Below are 17,846 nucleotides of genomic sequence, written 5' to 3' on the forward strand. Positions count from 1 at the left end.
TTTTTGAATCAAGATTCCTCTGGCTTCCTCTCAGTGTCGAAATTTGGCATCCTTCCCATTTGTTTTATAGAGCAATCTGCTAATCTTTTAATACATTAACGACACATGCTTAAACAGGTGCTTTTAGAATCTTGAATTGAAATAATCTGCTACGTAATTAAGTACCGTCTAATGCGGCATTTCCGATTAAAATAGCACCAGAGTTGGCCTTGTGCTTATCGGTTTAATTAATTGATGGGCCATAATTCACTTTCTTTAGCTGGAGTATATAAAAAAAAAACTATTTTGATAGATCTACATCATTTTAGCATTGATTATCTATCAGTTTATCAGCTAAGCAATGTCATCTAGTTACACTTTGGATTGATTTCAATGGATAGTCTATAAAAAGTTGATAAGAAGCTATCGTGGGTTCTATTTTGATCGAGAGTTTATTTGTAAGTCGCAAAATGTTTGCGATAAGTCCACACAGTCCTAACCAGTTCGAGGCGGTTTTCAAAACCCGAAACGGAAGGGGGTACTAACAACAAAAAGAAAAAAAAAAGCGAAAATCGAAACTCAAATACCAAATGCCAGTCAGAGAGTCAAGTCAAGTGTGATACTCCTTGGGAATGGCAAATCAATTGTATGAAATATTAAATGAAATTTTTGATTAGATAAGTCGAAAGGGGGTGTTGTGTCAGTTGGCAGTAAGAATTTGTTTAGCAGTCCATGTGTGATGTTCTTACTATCCATACGGAAATAATCAGTAGTAGTCATCGTTGTTTTTTTTTTCTATCTCTCTTCTGCAGCCCTATGAGACAAATTCAAACAACTCAAACTCAAATACGGCTCGTGACCTTAAACAAATAGCCAGACGCAGTGATTCGAGACCCAATTCGCCAAGTTCATCCAGTCAAGGAGCCATCGAGAATGGAAACGGCCATGGACAGTATCCGTAAGTATATTTCTATCTCTCTCTGGCTATGGCGCAATGGACTAATCCAAAATGTATCTGTTTTCGGTTTTACAGCTGCTCCATTTGCAAAGTGCTTTGCCCATCCAATAAAATGGACTGGCTATCTACAAGTGCCGAGCATATGAATTCCCATGCAATGCATTTTCCTTGCCTCAAGGCCAATGCCGCAAGCAGTACAACAAGCAGCAACAATAACAACAACAACAACAATAATAATAATAATAACAACAACAACGAGCTAAACAGCAACCGCGTGTTGGTCTGCAAAGATTGTAAGGATTATTTGGCCAGCCAGTGGGAATCCATGGATGCGGAACGTGTACCCTTGGAGCATAGAAGGTTTCTCATACACATAATAGTCTCTATGTATTAAACAAAAACTAATTGTGTATACCTACTCATTTCATTGCAGATACAACATTCCCTCACCCATGATGACCAACTCCAGCTCACCGAATGGATCTCGTCATGGCGCCATGAGCATCTGTACACCGCCCTCAACACCATCAATATCATCATCAACTCCCGCCAGCACATCGATCTATTGCTTTCTCTGTGGTCTCCATTCAGATTTAACTCTAGCCAGAGTTCTATATGCCAGCAAAGAGGTACAGGAGATGCGGAACACACACTCAATAACAAATAGAACATGTTTTAATTAGGATAGAATGTACCTTTAGAAGCTAGTAATTGCATGTAATGAGTATTAGTAAGAAAGGAAATGTTTTAAATAGGATATATAAAGATATATTTTAATCTTTTAAGTGAAGAGTATTAGGAAAAATCGAATTCAAGCTTAGAGTGATTATTCCAATCTTATTTTTGGCAAATTAACATTTAATTATTAATATCTGTTCAATTAACTAATTGGAACTGTAATTGATTAGCCTCCTTATTTGATTAACATTTAAATATGTATTACAATTAGATTCATAACAGTTGTATGTACATTTTAAGACTTTGTTGCCGCAGTTTTGTTGGCATGACTATAATTGTCACCTGTGCGTCCTTACGTCCGGAAACCTGTTGTCGTGTTGTAAAACCATCAGACTAGACTCACTTCTTCGTTTCTGTTATCTAAAATCTAAATTGACTTACTGTCATTACTCTTTTTAAGCTCAGATATATCAGAAGATCTTATATTTAGAATTCTTGATGTGTATATTATCTTTATAGGCACATATCATATAGAGTAAAGCAAAATACACTCCTTGTTTCTCTGTTAAAAGGCTTACAAGAGATTAAAAGAGGCTTGTATTGATTAGAATTTATTGATTTTCTGATTCTGCAACATTCATCGAGTCTAGAATTAAATATTACACAATATTAATCCATTTATAAGCCACATCAATTCTGTTTTGGGTCACATTCTGTTATGGCACCCGTAATTAGGTCTAATTTGCAGATAGGAATTGTGTTTTCTTTATATATAGTTATCAAATAACATAGATAGGTAATGTATTTATAGTATTTTTTATGTATATCACTTGCAACTGTGATAAGATATTATTATTGTAATAATTATTGAATGATTGTACAATAGATAAGTTCCATATAACATGTATCTAATCTATGCATGGAGGGATATAGATGAAAGTGTTTATTATATTATCAGTGATGCAGAATTTATATGGTTTCTTATATTGTAAACATAAATTACTATATATATTTATTATACTGTAGCCTATTTGTTATTAATACTCATATTAATTGTACTTTTCGTTTTAGGGATCGCGACCATATTTTCCTCTGTTGTTGAAACATAATTCTCTGCCAAATGCCGAACAGCTGAGGAATAATTCCGCCTTGGTTTGCACCTTTTGCTATCATTCCATGTTAAATCAATGGCGCAAGTGAGTTGTAATTAAATATTCAATAACCAGCTTGATATTAATCGTCATTGTTTTCCTTTGTGTCCAGATATGAAGCTCAAAGCCCCAGTCTGAGTCCAACTGATCGAAAGTACAATTGGCATGACTATAATTGTCATCTGTGCGGCATAACGACTTATAGGAAACGTGTACGAGCTTTACCTGTCAATGAGTTCCCCTTTGTGAAGCATCAGAAGAGTGATGACGGGCTGTTGCTGGAGAATGGAGAATACGCCGTCGTCTGCCTCGATTGCTACGAGAGTTTGAGGTAGGAACTGGTTATGGCCAGTTGTGATCATAATTCAATAAAAAAAATTCAACAAAAAGGATCTCCTATTGCAGACAACAAGCATCGCAGCACGATCGATTTGGGGTGCCTATATCGAGGCGGGCCTACAATTGGGTACCCCAACCGCCGCCGCCCGAGGATAGTCCCGAATCGGCAGTAGCACGTTTGCCCTGCGGCGAACGCTCTGATCGTATTGTGAGTAACTCTCCATTACTAACCTGTCTCTGATAATAATGTTTTTTTCCATTCATTTAGCATATCAGCAATGCATTGAGGCCGTTCCCGGCAGGCAAGAAGACCACCAACTTATCGCCAAAGCAATATGAAAAGTCAAAAGAAGGTAAGTGATTCAATGAATGACTGTGGGACATTTGAGACGCTTCACAAGCGCCCCCAAGGTGAAATACCATATATACATATACACATATATTTATATGTATTTGGGGGTGAGGGTGACGATGTTCAAGTGAAACCCAACTCGCGTCAATAAATTTCAATTGGTTTCACTTAACTTTGCTCCCTCCTCCAAAACTTAATAGCCTTAGTTTTCTGTGTGTGACAGATTATTTTGCATTCTGTTCATAAAGGTTGAGAGTTTAAAAAAAATGCAGTTGTGAGGTTTGACAGTTGAACAAATAGCTATATACATATATCGATATGTAAATATAATAGGTCCAAAAGACAACTCAATCAATTGGTTGGAACCTAAATTGACATATCTGACATATACGTACGACATGAAGTTTTGATTCATTTGACATCAATATGTCTTGCAGAAATCAAGCAACTACTTATATAATATCATTTAAATAAAATCGATTTGCATGCGGACAGAGAAATATTGTGAATTTGAGTGGAGTATAGATTATTTAGATATCAAAACCTAAAAACGGTTGTTAAATGGTTTTTGTTAACCTGACAATGTCATAATGTTAGATACTGAACAATACATATATACGTTGTAAAATACATCTATCTATTGATTAAATGCTGTTCTTAATGAAAACTTAATACACATCAGCTGAGAAAGTAATCTTAGATTACTAATCTACATTAAAAACCTCAAGTTTTATTGAAACAAATAGAGTTTCGTTTCTTTACTCAAATGGTTTGTGTGTTCATCCACGTTTCTCGGCTACAGATAATTGTTAAAAATGAAAAGCTTTAATTGAATTCCTCCTATGGTTGAAGTCATTGCAGTTCCCATTTGGTTAGAACATAAAAAGAGCGCCAATTTTTTACCATTCTGGTCTATACTCAAAAGAGAAATCATGAAATTTTGAAAGATTTGTATAAGACAAGCTTCATTTGTTTTTCAAGTATTAAATATACATATAGGAATGTTATGAGAAATTGTTTCCCCAATTTTAAGCTGTACATAGACATGCTGTTTGCTGCATATAAGTATAGTGTTTGAAAAAACTTAGAATGATGCAGAAATTCATATAATGCTATATAATAATGTACCTTATATCTTTTTGGACTTTAGATTAACACAACTTTTTTTCTATTGCATTGATCACCAAAATTTAAATGCACTTTTCTTTTTTGAACATAAAAAACAATTAAAATACATTAATTTGGTAAAGAAAAATAAATTTATTTAAAAGTTATTACAAAAAACGTGAAATTGCTGAATTTCGTGCTTGAAATTCAGACCAAAATAATAGGTCTGAATGAAAATAATAGGTACACTTCAACTGACTAAGTTATATTTAATTTTTTTTTTTTCAAATCATTAAAAATTTATTTTTGTTTCATTGTGTGATTAATATCCAATGTATTTAAATTAACTTGTCTCTAGTTATAACGAATGATAATAGTTTAAACTTTAAACACTATTTTAAATTTATATTTGTCATCAAAGATATTTATAAAAACATTTCGATTGAGAAAGTTTTGAAAAGAATCCAGGAGAATTTCACTTTGATTGTCTGTTGTAAAACTTATAAGTGATAAGAAATCAACAACAACATTCCCCTGACTAAAAGTAAAACTGATTGAAAGAATACTTTTCAAATTCTATTCCTTCCAAATTATTCGGAATCGGAAGCAGGAGCAGTACTCATCATTTTTATTGAAAAGAATCGAAAATCTAAAATATTAAGTGTTTGAAGTTTGCGATCTGTGTGTACATAAATAATGGCTGTTTAGCAATAATAAGTCATTTACATGCTTAGCTCGTTTGTTAAATAAATAAATTCGAATCACTCATCATTCCATGGTCTTCCGAATTCCAATTAGTTGTGTGGCATGTTCAAGTTTACTTAACCAGCACTCGACTCCATACCCATTCGTCCTTCCTCACTTTATGCGGGGAATCGTAACAAATATTTTGCTCTAATTGCATTTTTCTATTTGGTTTACAATCCAACAAAAGCAATTCAACAATAGGGGGGAGAGAGAGGGAGAAATGGAAAATAGAAACCAACTTGAATAGGAAATCAACTGATTAAATGCCCCATAACAAGCCCAAACCGCAAATGGAGAGGGGCGTAAACAAGCCGTCAAGGGGGGGAGGGGAATAAATATTGATTTTTTATGAATTGCAATACCCCCAACCCCAACTACATCTCCATCTCCACCTCAAACCCCAAGCAGCCATGCCACAATGCCACTTTCCCCTTCAGCCATCACTCCATCTCTTATTTATTTATGCAGCCCCAGCAGAATGGCGTCGGTAAACTTCTTCAATAAAATGCCAAAAAGGAAACATCATAAAAATAAATAAACACAGAGAAAACCGCACACAGACACAGACACACACACACACACACAGAGGCAGAAAACCCCAAACCGAGTTTGTGTCTGTGTCGTCTCTTTCTCTCATTGTCTGTGTGTGTGTATGTGTGTAACTTTGCACACCATTTTTTATGCAGACCTCCCCTTCATCATCATGCCTTTCCATCTCCCATACCCTGAACCACAATATTTCCACCTACAAATGCCACATCCGACAACGAACGAGGCAAACGAGATGTAGGTGGAGCAGGAGCGGGACGAGGACGAGGACGACGAACGAGCCAAGCAAGCACAAATAATAAAAGCAACAGCATAAAGTATTTCGAATTGAATTACTCCGTGTTATCCTGTCAACCATACGAAAACACTCAAGACCCATTCAACATGCCACACGCTTCCTGCCCACAGCCCAGCCCCCCGACCGTCACACAGTTCAGCCCAACAGAGGGAATTGTCCTCCGCCTCAACCACACGAAACGAAACGAAACCAAACCGAACCAACCCACCCACCCACCGTTTAAGGAGTTCGCATCGATTTGCAAAAGTATATTACCAACCCCAACCCGAACTAAACATTTGACAAAGGGAGCGGAATCGGGTTCCCAAGGGGACTGCCAATAAAATGAAGTTATGCCTGGTTGTGAAGGAGGCGGGGGGTGGTTTTTGGTCGACAGGGAGTGTGAGTCAGAGTGGGGGTGGTGGTATAAGTAAACATAAAACCACTGAATTTACGCTTATTGCACCCGCAAACATTTTGTTTAACACAACAACCCAAGTTCGACTCGAGTCGACTCGACTCAACTCGACTTGGCCCATGCCACTGGCACACGCTACTCCTGTCCTTTATCCGTATCTCGCTATCTCACTCTCTTTCTCATCGTCTCCTTGATTTTGTCCTTTATGCCTGCACAGTGGTCTGGGTCTTGCCATTTCCGGCCTCAATTTCAAAAGAAGCTCAAATTTCCACACAATTTTCCGGCTTCGCTCTTTTGCACTTTGTTCGTCTGCCACTACCATTCCAGCCAACACCACACCACCCTACCCCACCGTAGTTCACCCACTGCTGTCAGTCGTGTTTCCTCGTTGCCACTTGTTCAGTCACTCACCATCAGTCGACTTCCCTCCCAACCCCCACAATTCCACCGCTTCCACTTCCCCACATACATTTAACCGCCTCTGGTTGTGCTTTTATTTTTTTGTTCTCATTCTCGTCATCGTTGTTGTTGTTGTTGTTGTTGCCTTTGCTTTTGCCACCTTTTGCCACAAAAATATTTCAAACACTTGCAACCGCAGTCGACGTTGAAGTCGACGCCAACGCCAATGCCTCTCCCTCTTACACTCACACCTCGCTGTCTTGCCCTGCCGTGCCCTACCCTCCCCTGCTCAGTCGTTTCCGTTTTGCGTAGAATAACAGTTACATTATCCTTTTTATTGCCACACTTTTCAGACACACAACGAAAGAGATGGCATGAAAGACACAAGAAGGTGGGAAAGAGAGCGAGAGAGAGAGTAAAAGAAAGACCTAGAGCGTTAAAGTGAGATAGATACATCCAGACACAGACATATTTGGCTTGTGGCAAGCTTCTGACCTCCCAATGCTCTATACACTCTTTGCCCACGGTTGATTGTGTGTGTGTGTGGGGCATAAGGACAACTGTGGGTAAAAGTTCCAGTGTCCGGAAATGTGTAGCAAAAAATGTGCATTTATTTCTCTTGCTCTCTCTTTCTGTCCCTCTCGCCCGCACATACATACATACGTTTGTGTGTCCGTGTTAACTTGAGTCTCAGTAAATTGTGGTAAACACGAGAAGCCAAGTGTTTGGAGTATTTATGTAGTTATGTGGCCCCACTGTGTTTTGCTGTGCACAGTGTGCCTGGTGGGGTTTCTACTCTCAAATAAATTTACATAATTGGCAAACATCAAGGATTTTGGGCATCATCTGCTGTTGGCGACGACACTGGTGAGACCCTAGAGAAAGAGAGAGAAGAACAAAGCGAATAATAATATCAAAAGAGGATTACCATGGTGTTAGATGGTGACTTGAGTGTTTGTATAGGCAGTATATGTAATTTTCGTGTTCCCAATACATGCATAAGTATAATCAAATGCGGTTGAGTTCTGCGAAATGAATATTCAATTTCGATGCGCAACCTTGATGAAGTTGCTTTGAATATCGAAATTGTAAGACACAGGATTTTGTGTTTGTCGCAAATCAACGAGATTCTACAAGTAATCGAAAAGCAACCCTGACTACGCTATTAATTAACATTGATGTGTTAAGAGGAGCTTATCCTGATCTATATTGTAACATTGATCTCCTACAATTCTTTCTTCAATGCTCTTGGGTAATATTGATCTGCCGAGAGAGTTTGTTCTACTTGCTTTTCGTTTTTTTGTTCCCCTTCTATGCATTTCGCTGTACCTTAATCATATGCATTAAAACAGCTGATTTACTGCATACGATGCTTGCATATGTTGTTGGTACTTTGGTAGCCTGTCAGCACATAACCCCAACTCACTTAAGGGACAAGCTTGCCGCCCGTTTGCCCTGCTCTATTTTCAACCCTCAACCAACCCCCCACTCACTCCTCTGCTGCTCGTTTTTGTATGGGACCCTGTCCAAACATAAAACGCTGATGTGGCATGAAAAAAGATATAAATTCTGCCAATCGATGAAGATAAAATACATTTTGTAATACGTTCCACTTCCTACTGACAGCACATGTGTTTGTATAAGTGCGTGTGTGTGTGTGTGTGTGTGTGTGTGCATAGGGGGAAACGGTGGCTGAGGTCAACCCATTTAGTGGGCGTCTTTTGGGAGTCACTCAAGTGTGCAACGTCAACTAGCAGAGCAGAGCAGACTATATAGAAAGATAGAGATAGCCAGAAAAAGAGAGAGAGAGAGAGACAAAGAAAAGAGAGTGAAAAAATGCTAAATGCGTTTGTATAAGTGAAAATTCAAGGCAAAAACTTTCATCATGAATTCAAGAGAAGAAGATGGCTGTCCATGTGTGTGTGTGAGTGTATGTTTGTGTGTATGGAAACCCTTTAAAAGCTCATGTATGTTCCTGCTGCCAGCAGACACATAAACGTTTAGCCCATAAACCCTTGATGTATATGGAATATAAACACAAAAAGAAGAAAACACAGAACACCATACTCTAGCCAGTGTACCGAGTGGTAACTGTGGTTGACGCTCCTCGAGGTGGCTCTTGCTGTTTGCTAACTAACTGAAATCCAATGTGCATTGTCTAACCGCAATGTCAATGCGTAAATATGTGTTACGCATGACTTCCTCTCATCGTTGTCGTTGTCGTCTTGTCTTGTCTATTCTGTACAGCTTTTTTTTTGATACCCTACAATTGCACTTGGCTTTAAAAGGCATAATCAGAACGCAAAAAGTATTAACAGATGATGGAATAAATCATCAATGTCTTATCCTTGAAATGGTTAAATCTATTCAATAAATTTATCAATTTGAATTCCCCAAACAAAGTGTTCTTAAGTTAGGAAGAACTTTTCATTACCTTATAACTCATAAGGCGAAGTTTAATACATATTTTAAAGTTGTCGCTCTATATTCATATGGTTTTAAGGCCTATCATTAGCTTTGTATTCCTTTACATTTCTATATAAACGAGCATTTAATTTTGATTATTCTTGCCTATTGCAAAACCATTATAATATGATAATTTTTTTGTAGGATATCTGAGAGTCGAGTTCTAGTTTAGTTAAGTGAAACTTTATTTTTATTTTGGACAAAAGGAAATTGTGTTTAGTTGAAAAATCCTTTTCTCTCTCTGTGTTTTGTTCAATTGGCTCTTAGCATCAAGTTACACAAAAAACAAAAAAAACCAAAAAAAACTAAAAAAAAATATTGGTTTGTATTTGGTATTCAATTTCAATGTTATTTTCTCTCTACGCATATTTACTACCATATAAATTTTAGTATTCGATTGGATTTTATTGTGTTCAAAAGTATTTGGTTTTTTTTTTTTTTTGTTCTTAGTTTCCCTTTTTTGTCTCTCTTTTCGGGTTTTGCAATTGAGTTTGTGCAACATGCAATTTTTTTTTTGTTGTCTTGTTTTTTATTTATTTTCTGTTTTTAGATTGTTGGCCAAACGAAACGATTTTAGGCTTATGTGTATACATATATTTATATTCAAATAGGATTGCATTTGTCTTCAGCATATAATATTATACATAGTTGAAGGGAACTAGAATTTTTCATTATATTTATATACGATTTTCCATTTGATAACTACACAAATACAAATGTATACAAATATTTATGTATATAGATAAAGTTATGTAGTTACATATGTACATGTTGTATATACATATATTTGTATCTGTAGCTGACTTAAGTATTTTTTGCACTTTTCTGGTTGCATTTCTTGGTTTGAATTTAATTAAAAACTTTTGAAAGAGAGAAACTCAAGAAATTGCCCCCAGAAGCAGACTATGCGATTTTCTTACTTAATGTTCGTTCCGCCATTTTGCAACGGTTGTTACTGCTGTTGATTGTTGCTTTTGTTGTTGTTGTTGTTGTTGTTAGCCACCGACGCCACCATATTTACTTTGTATTTGTTGACGTTATTTTTGTATTTTGTGTATTTTGGAGGACGAATTTAAATATTTACTTTGTTTTTCTTTGCTCCATGTACACACGCATACTCACACACACACACACCTCTACACTAGCACATACATACGTATATAGGTATATATAGAAAGAAAGGAAAAACGAAATGGAAGGGAAAACAAATGAGTACGAGCAAGAAAGAGTAGACCAAGTTTGTGTGCTACACTTTTCATTTATTGTTGTTGGCATTGTTGCTTTTTTATTGCACTTTTCTTCTGCGTCTTCTTCTTGTTCTTCTTTGCCCGCACTCACTGTCTCTCTCCGTGTGTTGTTTGCCTGTTTGTCTGTCTATCTGTGTGTTAGCACCAAAGTGATTTACTGTTATAAATATTTGCTTGTGAGCTTTTTAAGTACTCTTTTTCCTTTGCCTTGTTTCGTAGCTTGCCACATTTGCTTTTCGCATTTATTCTCTCATTCATATACCATAGCAACCTTCGTCAGCGGTATTGAAGGAGAACGAGTGCAAGCAGGCAAGCACCAGGCGAACAGACGGGCAGACAGACAGACAGACAGTCGGACAAACATATACACAAGCAGACAGAGAGACGGCAAGAGCCAACTGTATTTGCTCTCACTCCCACCCACACGCATACAGCTTGACGTGCACTTTGTGTTTGCTTATTTCTGTTGCATACTTTTCAGCGTAATTCTTTATTGAATCATATTTACCCTTTCGTTCTTCTCCTTTTCTGGAGTGTTTCTTTTGTACCCCATCTTCGTTTTACTCTTTCAGAGTTGCTCATTGTACTAGCTGCAGGTTCTTATTTTTTTTTTGTTTCTGTGCATAGAAGCTAGTCCTGGTTTTTGACTGCGGTGTTGTAGTTTTTTGTTAGTGCTTCACGCTTTTGTTTTCACTTTAGTTCACTACAGTGGGCATCATTCGACTTTCATTTGAATTCCAAATTGGAAAGTAATCGATACCCATATTTGAACAACAAAACTAAAGGTATCCATTGGATTCACACCATGTGAGCAATATTTTTTAGTTCGACTGATTATATCTGAAAGTCCAACTAACTATCTATCCTTTATATACTCAAATGTAATATGAAATATCTGCTCATCAAACAACCACTTGGCATTTGGCAGATGCCCACTGTTGCCCATCGTCTGCCGATTCCTGTTCCGCTGCGTCACTCTTCCTTTACCCTCGGGGGAATCATTTTGCATTAACTGAGCAAATAAACCAACTTTGTTATATTTTGCGTTCATTTCATTTTTCGGTTTGCCTTTGCCGTGGGGCCTTTTTCCTTTTTCCTTGTTGATATTTCTGTTCTGTTCAGTTCTGTTTCTGCTTTCTGGTTTTCTTTTCAATTTCTCTTTTTCGAAGAGGGTAAGAAGTTTATGTGGTTGTTGTTGTTGTTTTTTGTTTGGGTATTTACCCTGTATTTTTGTTGCATGCATTTGTGTGTGTGTGTGTGTGTGTGAAATTGAATGCTCAATTGAGCACTTAATTAGCAAAAACAGTTTTTAATGACGACACGAAGGCTTTTATATACATACTTGTCGAGGGGGTTGCTACCCGACAGCCACTGTGAGAAATTTGTTTGGATTTTATTTTCTGTTATGGGTTTTTATTGCGTTATTTTTCGACTTTTGTACCAATACATTTATACCCTTCTCAAAACAGCATGTACTTTCCTGTGTAAAGCTTGGCAATGGAGGGAAACAATATTCCATGTGGTGCTAATTCCATAGCTTAACTTCCTCCTTAAGCAGTTTTAGGGAGCTTAAGTCGATTAAATTACTTAGCCAAGATATTTTTAATATTTTTATGCATACACAAAAGAAATTCTCGACCATTTTAACAATGAATATTTCAGTTTCCTCAATGAATATTAATCCAAAATATTATTTACGTGTCTTATTGTTTTTCTTTATAAAATTGATCTGTACTTTGATCGTAAAAGATATTAAATCTTTTCCTTATTGTTAAATCGATCAATTCTAAGCTGACCAAACGTGTTTAGATTTGTTTTCATTATACAGCTCTTTGAAAGGGTATAGAAAACGACATCACAAGCGACCAGAGACCGTTCTACTGGTTTTTTCATGGTGGTTGCTTGTTAATTTCGTTTTCGTCATATTATTTTTTGTAACAAACACTCAAAAATCGCCCTTTTCCCCGCATTTCCATTCACACAAAAGATTCTCAAGCACGCGCCGCACACTCACTCATTCATTCATTCAATGATTCAATGGACAGGGAAAGCGCTATCCCCAGTCTCTCATTCACTCTCTGTCTCTTTCTGTCTCGCTCTCTCTCACTTGGTAATTGTCGATGTGATTAATGTGTTTTTAAGTGCATCATTTTGAGCATATTATGAGTTTATAGGGGTTAATTTCATTCCAAGCACTTTGCATGTTTTCAACATGGCATTTTAATTGAATTGTTGCCATTGCTTTGCCCACACACAACACACACACACACACACACCACATCATGTCATGTTGCTGTTCGTGTTGTTTGAGATATATGTAGGTATATATGCATAAAAAACGGATACAGGATTTTTTTAATTAACGCGCTTTCGCTGAAGTGAAGAAAAACGTGCAAAAATAAATGCAAATCATTTACTCCAAATATATCAAAGAATTGTGGATGCCCTTTATATGTTATTATCGATTCTACTATATGAAACTATAGATGGAAGTTGGTGAATCTTTTTCAAAATAAAGTAAGTTTAGTAAGTTTTGAAAGAAATTTACATGACTCTATATCGTATTTATTGTAGTTGTCGAACATTCAGTGGACACTCATTCTCTTACTCCATGTGGGTATATATGTATGTATACATACACATACCCCTCTACACTTCCTGACCGGCATCCGGCACACAAATCCCCAATCTAAAGACAAATATCAAGTGGGGTTCACAAATACTTCAGTCAACTTAGCCCATGATGAGGATGAGACTCATGATGATGATGATGATGATGATGCGGCTGAGGTCTGAGGCCTCTGGTCCTGATACGGGTCCTGGTTCTGGGTTTTGGTCCTTCTGCGTTTCTCTGCCCGAGACTTTCCGCCTCAGTGGGTAACAACAACATTTGCAAATTCAATTGAATTGATACACGCACCACTTGTTAACCATTTCGGCCTGAACTCACAGGGACCAACTCAGTTGCCATCTCTTGCTGCTGCTGCCCCTTTGGCCATGGTGCTGTCTGGTCTGTCTTATTATTGGTTTTACATACACATTCGTGTGTTCCTCAAATATCATTAGAAGGGCTCTGCGAGGAAACTTTGGGCATTGGGATGGATTGGGTGGTTATTTGAACAATGGCTTTAGGGCCTATAAAATCACACACCCAGGCTCTGGAACGGGAATGGACGTGGAATGGTTGGAGATGGAGAGTTTATAAATCCATTTGCAAAACCAAAATCCAAAAATATCCCAAAGCCAAACAAGGGAATGGAAGCCTGCCCCGGTTCCGGTGCTTGTCTCTCAGGGGACGGGGATGCAAAAAATTGTTTCAGTTCGTGGCCCTGAGTTGATTGATTCCAAAAACTGGTTTGTTGTGAGTCAAATGTTTACCCTCCGGCCTCGTAGCTGTTGAATAGGTTCATTTTGCGACACGTATGATGCCAATTTTGACTAAAGCGCATGTAATTTACACCGCTTCTTCGTGAAAACAAGTAAATTTTGAATGCACTTTTATTTAAAATTTACCCCATAATAGTTTTTGCATTTTCATTTCTTGCCTTTAAGAACAACAAAAACATTTGGTTTAAACGGAAGTTTCTTTTGCATTTATTCCTCTTTTTTTTTGTTCCCACGCATTCGACGCATCCCTCTGGCCCCCTTTTTCCGTTGGGATGTGCTGCGTCACTTTGACGACGACCTCATCGTCGCTTATCCGGCCTGCACCTGAGCTATTTCTGCACTTTTTGCACATTTGCACAGAGGAAAACTATAGTCGTCCTTCCCACCTTCTCCATCGGTTCCTAACCACCATATCTGCCTCATCCGTGGCACTTTGATTGTCCCGCTCGTCCTAGTAGTTTGCCCATAAAAGTTTTCGCATCCCAGCAGATTTTTATTAGTTTTTCTTCTGTTTTTTTTTTTTTTTTTTTTTTTGCTGTTTTCCACATTCTACATTTTCCGCGCTCCACAGAGCTCTTGGAGCTTTGGAGCTCGGTTTATTGTTATGGCAACATCGTAAAAATTTATCATACTCGCGCTCACAGTTGGTGGTGTTGGCGTGGCGTTGGTCGAGGTCGAAGGATGTCGGTGAGAGGAAGGAGTAGTGGGAGAACAACAAGGACAACAACAGCACAAAACAAAGTTATCGCATTTTTATGACAATTTGACGACGAATTTCATTGCAATTTTTAAGGTGGCAAACCCATTTCCTACAAACAACAAAAGAAACAAATAAAATAATATACCCGAGAATTGCTGTTCCTTTTTTTGTGTTGTTGCTTTGATTCGACGAGGCGTTGTCCCATGTAAAAGTTTTTTCCTATTCGAACTAGTTCATCATGAAAATCTGTTAATCTCAACTGCTTAATCTTTGCGTAAAAATAATGACTGCATTTCTTGTAACAAAGACTTTTTTTGTTAAAGTCCTGCATAAATCCGTAATTGTTGTTGAGCATTCAGATTAAAAGATGTAACAAATCAATATAAATAATAAATATGAAATACTTTCTTTCAAAAAATGAAAACTTTCAACTCTCGTCAAGCAAGCTTAGTTGATTTAAGTTACTTACTTTAAAGATGTCTTAACTTTAACAATTGACTTGCGAGCGATATCATTCATTAAACCCGATTACTCAACAGGAGTTAACTTAGTTCTTTATGAGATGAGCCATTGAATTGTCCAAAAGAGCTTGGGCTATTCAGGATTGTTTCTTTTTCGAATTGTGTTAATCTTAACGAATGCAAAGTTATTTCTATCCCAAACAAGTTCTCTGCCATTGAGCTGAGATTGGAAACTGTGTGAATGGGATGTAGGTAATTGGGCAAACTATCAGCCACAACTACAATAACGCAAAATTTTATACCATTATTGTTGGGGGGATAAAAATGTTTGTGCATTAAATTCCAAACTGGACTTTTTTTTCGGTACGGGCATGCTCTATTAGTTTGAGCCAAGGCAACATGAAAAATCCCCAAGTTTTTGGCATTTGAAAAATGAGCACTGAACAACAATCCAACCAGAAGAGTCAAAAACTACGAGGAATGAAGGAGGAGAGGAGAACGACACGAGGATAACTGCATCGATGGCTGGCTGCCATACGAAAATATTCTCACATTTGAACTTCGAACAGGAAACACTAAAATGCAATCCATACTCTGCACCGCATCGCACTCTTGTCGCCGCTACCACCTCCAACACCACCACCATCATCATCATCATCAACAACAAGAGCAACACCAGGAGGAGTAGCTGGCGCTGGTGCTGTAGCAGCTTTTGCCTTACCCCAAATGCAATGCAATGTTGGCACGCAAAAACTCTCTGAAATCATGCGGGAACAGTACGAGTACCGAGACCAAAACAGACCAGACCAGAACAGAACAGTTTGCTTGCTTTTGCTCTCTTTCCATTTCATCCCATTCTCTTTTGTCTCATTCGCCAACTCTATAATTCTCTCTCTATCTCTCGTACTTTCTCTGTGAGTTTCTGTTTGTGTGTGTGTGTGTGTGCGTGTGTATGTGAGTGTACGTTCGAGTGTTTGTGTGAGCATTGTGTACCACCACCCACCTGTCTAATCGGTGTTTGTTAGTATATAAATCTAAAAGCTAATCCGCTTGTATTTCCGCTTGGGCGCTGTGAGGTTAGACCGGAAATTCCGCTCTATATGCAGAATGCAGCAGTCAGGCTGCGAACGAGTAGCACCAGAACCGCCGGGACGACTAGAACATCGTGTCCGCCATTGATGTTGGTGTTGACGACGCCAACGACGACGATGACGACGGAAGTCGAGTTCTGCCTTGTCCGTGTCCGTGTCGGTGTCCGTGTATGACTACTGTGTGTTGTTGCTTGTTTAGGGATTTGTTATGGCAGCGCAGTACATTTGTTCGCCCTAATGCCGAATAGTGGAGGAGTCTCTCTCCCCCAGTCTGTGCGTGTATTTGTGAGGATATGTCTATGTATGTTACGTGGTTTTCGTACTGGCAATGGCATTCGCTTTCGCACTCGTCGGTACTGCATCAAGGTATCGATAGAAGGTACTCTCGAAATGCAGGCGAACAGCATTTTGCTCAGTTTGCAGATTTTATGATGTTTTTTTTCCACCGATACACTACAAAAAATCTACTCCAAATCGACTAAAAAGTTATAAATCCCATGTGATTTCGAGTTACATGTAAAACAATTTACCAAAATCAAAAATTATGACCGAACGAAAAGGAGACATTTTTAAAGGTAAACAAAGTACATATAGAATTGTTAAGAATCAAACTAAAAAATAGACAATTGCGAAAGAAATTAATTCAAATTTTAAAGAGTTTATCCCAATATTCGATTTGAACAGTGCGCTTAGAAATGAAACCCAAATGATATCGAAGAAAACAAAGTCAAAATTTGTTATTTTTTAAATTTGTCATTGCATTTTTGTTAAGTGTAGAACTGTGTATCGTTGTTTGTATCACTTGCACCGCTTGCACAAAGTTCCCTGGCTGATGGCACCTAGGACACTGCTTTCCCCTACGACATCCCTCTTCAGCTTAGCTCCACTGCTGTGCCGATTTAAACTCTCGCCTCTCTCTTTTTCACTCTCTTGCCTGTTCGCTCGAAAGGATTCGTATCCATGCGGTTCGGGCCAAAGATTTTTGGCTCCATCTTGACACAAAGTGCAACAGCACCAAGAAGTGTGAGAAGCAGAGAGCATCAGCTCTAGAGAGGCAGAGCCTAACTGCAATTGGTTCTCAACCCCCTCATCTCTTTACCGTATTCCTCCCAAAAAAAAAGAAGAATAAGATAGAAGAGAAAAACTTGTACAAAAGTGAAAAACTTTCGAGTCACTTAGAGAGACGATGTGAAGGGGAGCGGGGCCGGGGCGGGTTGAGGTTTTGGGGGCAGTTTAGCACAAAGCCATATCCGTTATGAGCGGGCGAAAAGAGCAACAAACTAAGCGCTCAGCTCGGATTTTCTCATCGGGTTAGAGGGCAAGTGGCAAGTTGGGCATATCAAATAAGGACCATGAGAGAGAGAGAGAGAAAGTGTGTGTGGCACAGTGAGTAAGAGAGAGGAGGAAGAACTCGAGAGAGTGAGAAAGCAAGCACAGGAGTAGGTTGGATTAGAGATGGATGTGGCAGTGGGAGGACATCTCTCTCATGGGGTCCAGGGAACCAGGTTATGCCCGTAACTAATAACCAAGTAAATTGATA

The 17,846-nt window shown here is 38.2% G+C and overlaps 1 protein-coding gene across 4 annotated transcripts in view; it reads left to right on the plus strand.

Moving 5' to 3' along the window:
* Positions 1 to 17,846, plus strand: part of LOC6643290 (protein enabled homolog) — an 87,088-nt gene that overhangs the window by 41,171 nt on the left and 28,071 nt on the right. For 2 of the 4 annotated variants that reach the window (XM_023176283.2, XM_023176285.2), the window contains 7 exons: positions 792 to 937; positions 1,013 to 1,297; positions 1,371 to 1,566; positions 2,687 to 2,811; positions 2,879 to 3,097; positions 3,157 to 3,313; positions 3,374 to 3,458. In XM_023176283.2, coding sequence (XP_023032051.1) covers positions 792 to 937; positions 1,013 to 1,297; positions 1,371 to 1,566; positions 2,687 to 2,811; positions 2,879 to 3,097; positions 3,157 to 3,313; positions 3,374 to 3,458 — 1,213 coding nt within the window. The remainder of the gene's footprint in view (positions 1 to 791; positions 938 to 1,012; positions 1,298 to 1,370; positions 1,567 to 2,686; positions 2,812 to 2,878; positions 3,098 to 3,156; positions 3,314 to 3,373; positions 3,459 to 17,846) is intronic. The other 2 variants (XM_023176284.2, XM_023176286.2) reach the window with 1 other exon arrangement.

This window comes from Drosophila willistoni, assembly GCF_018902025.1.
Source record: "Drosophila willistoni isolate 14030-0811.24 chromosome 2L unlocalized genomic scaffold, UCI_dwil_1.1 Seg168, whole genome shotgun sequence".
Lineage (NCBI taxonomy): Eukaryota > Metazoa > Arthropoda > Insecta > Diptera > Drosophilidae > Drosophila > Drosophila willistoni.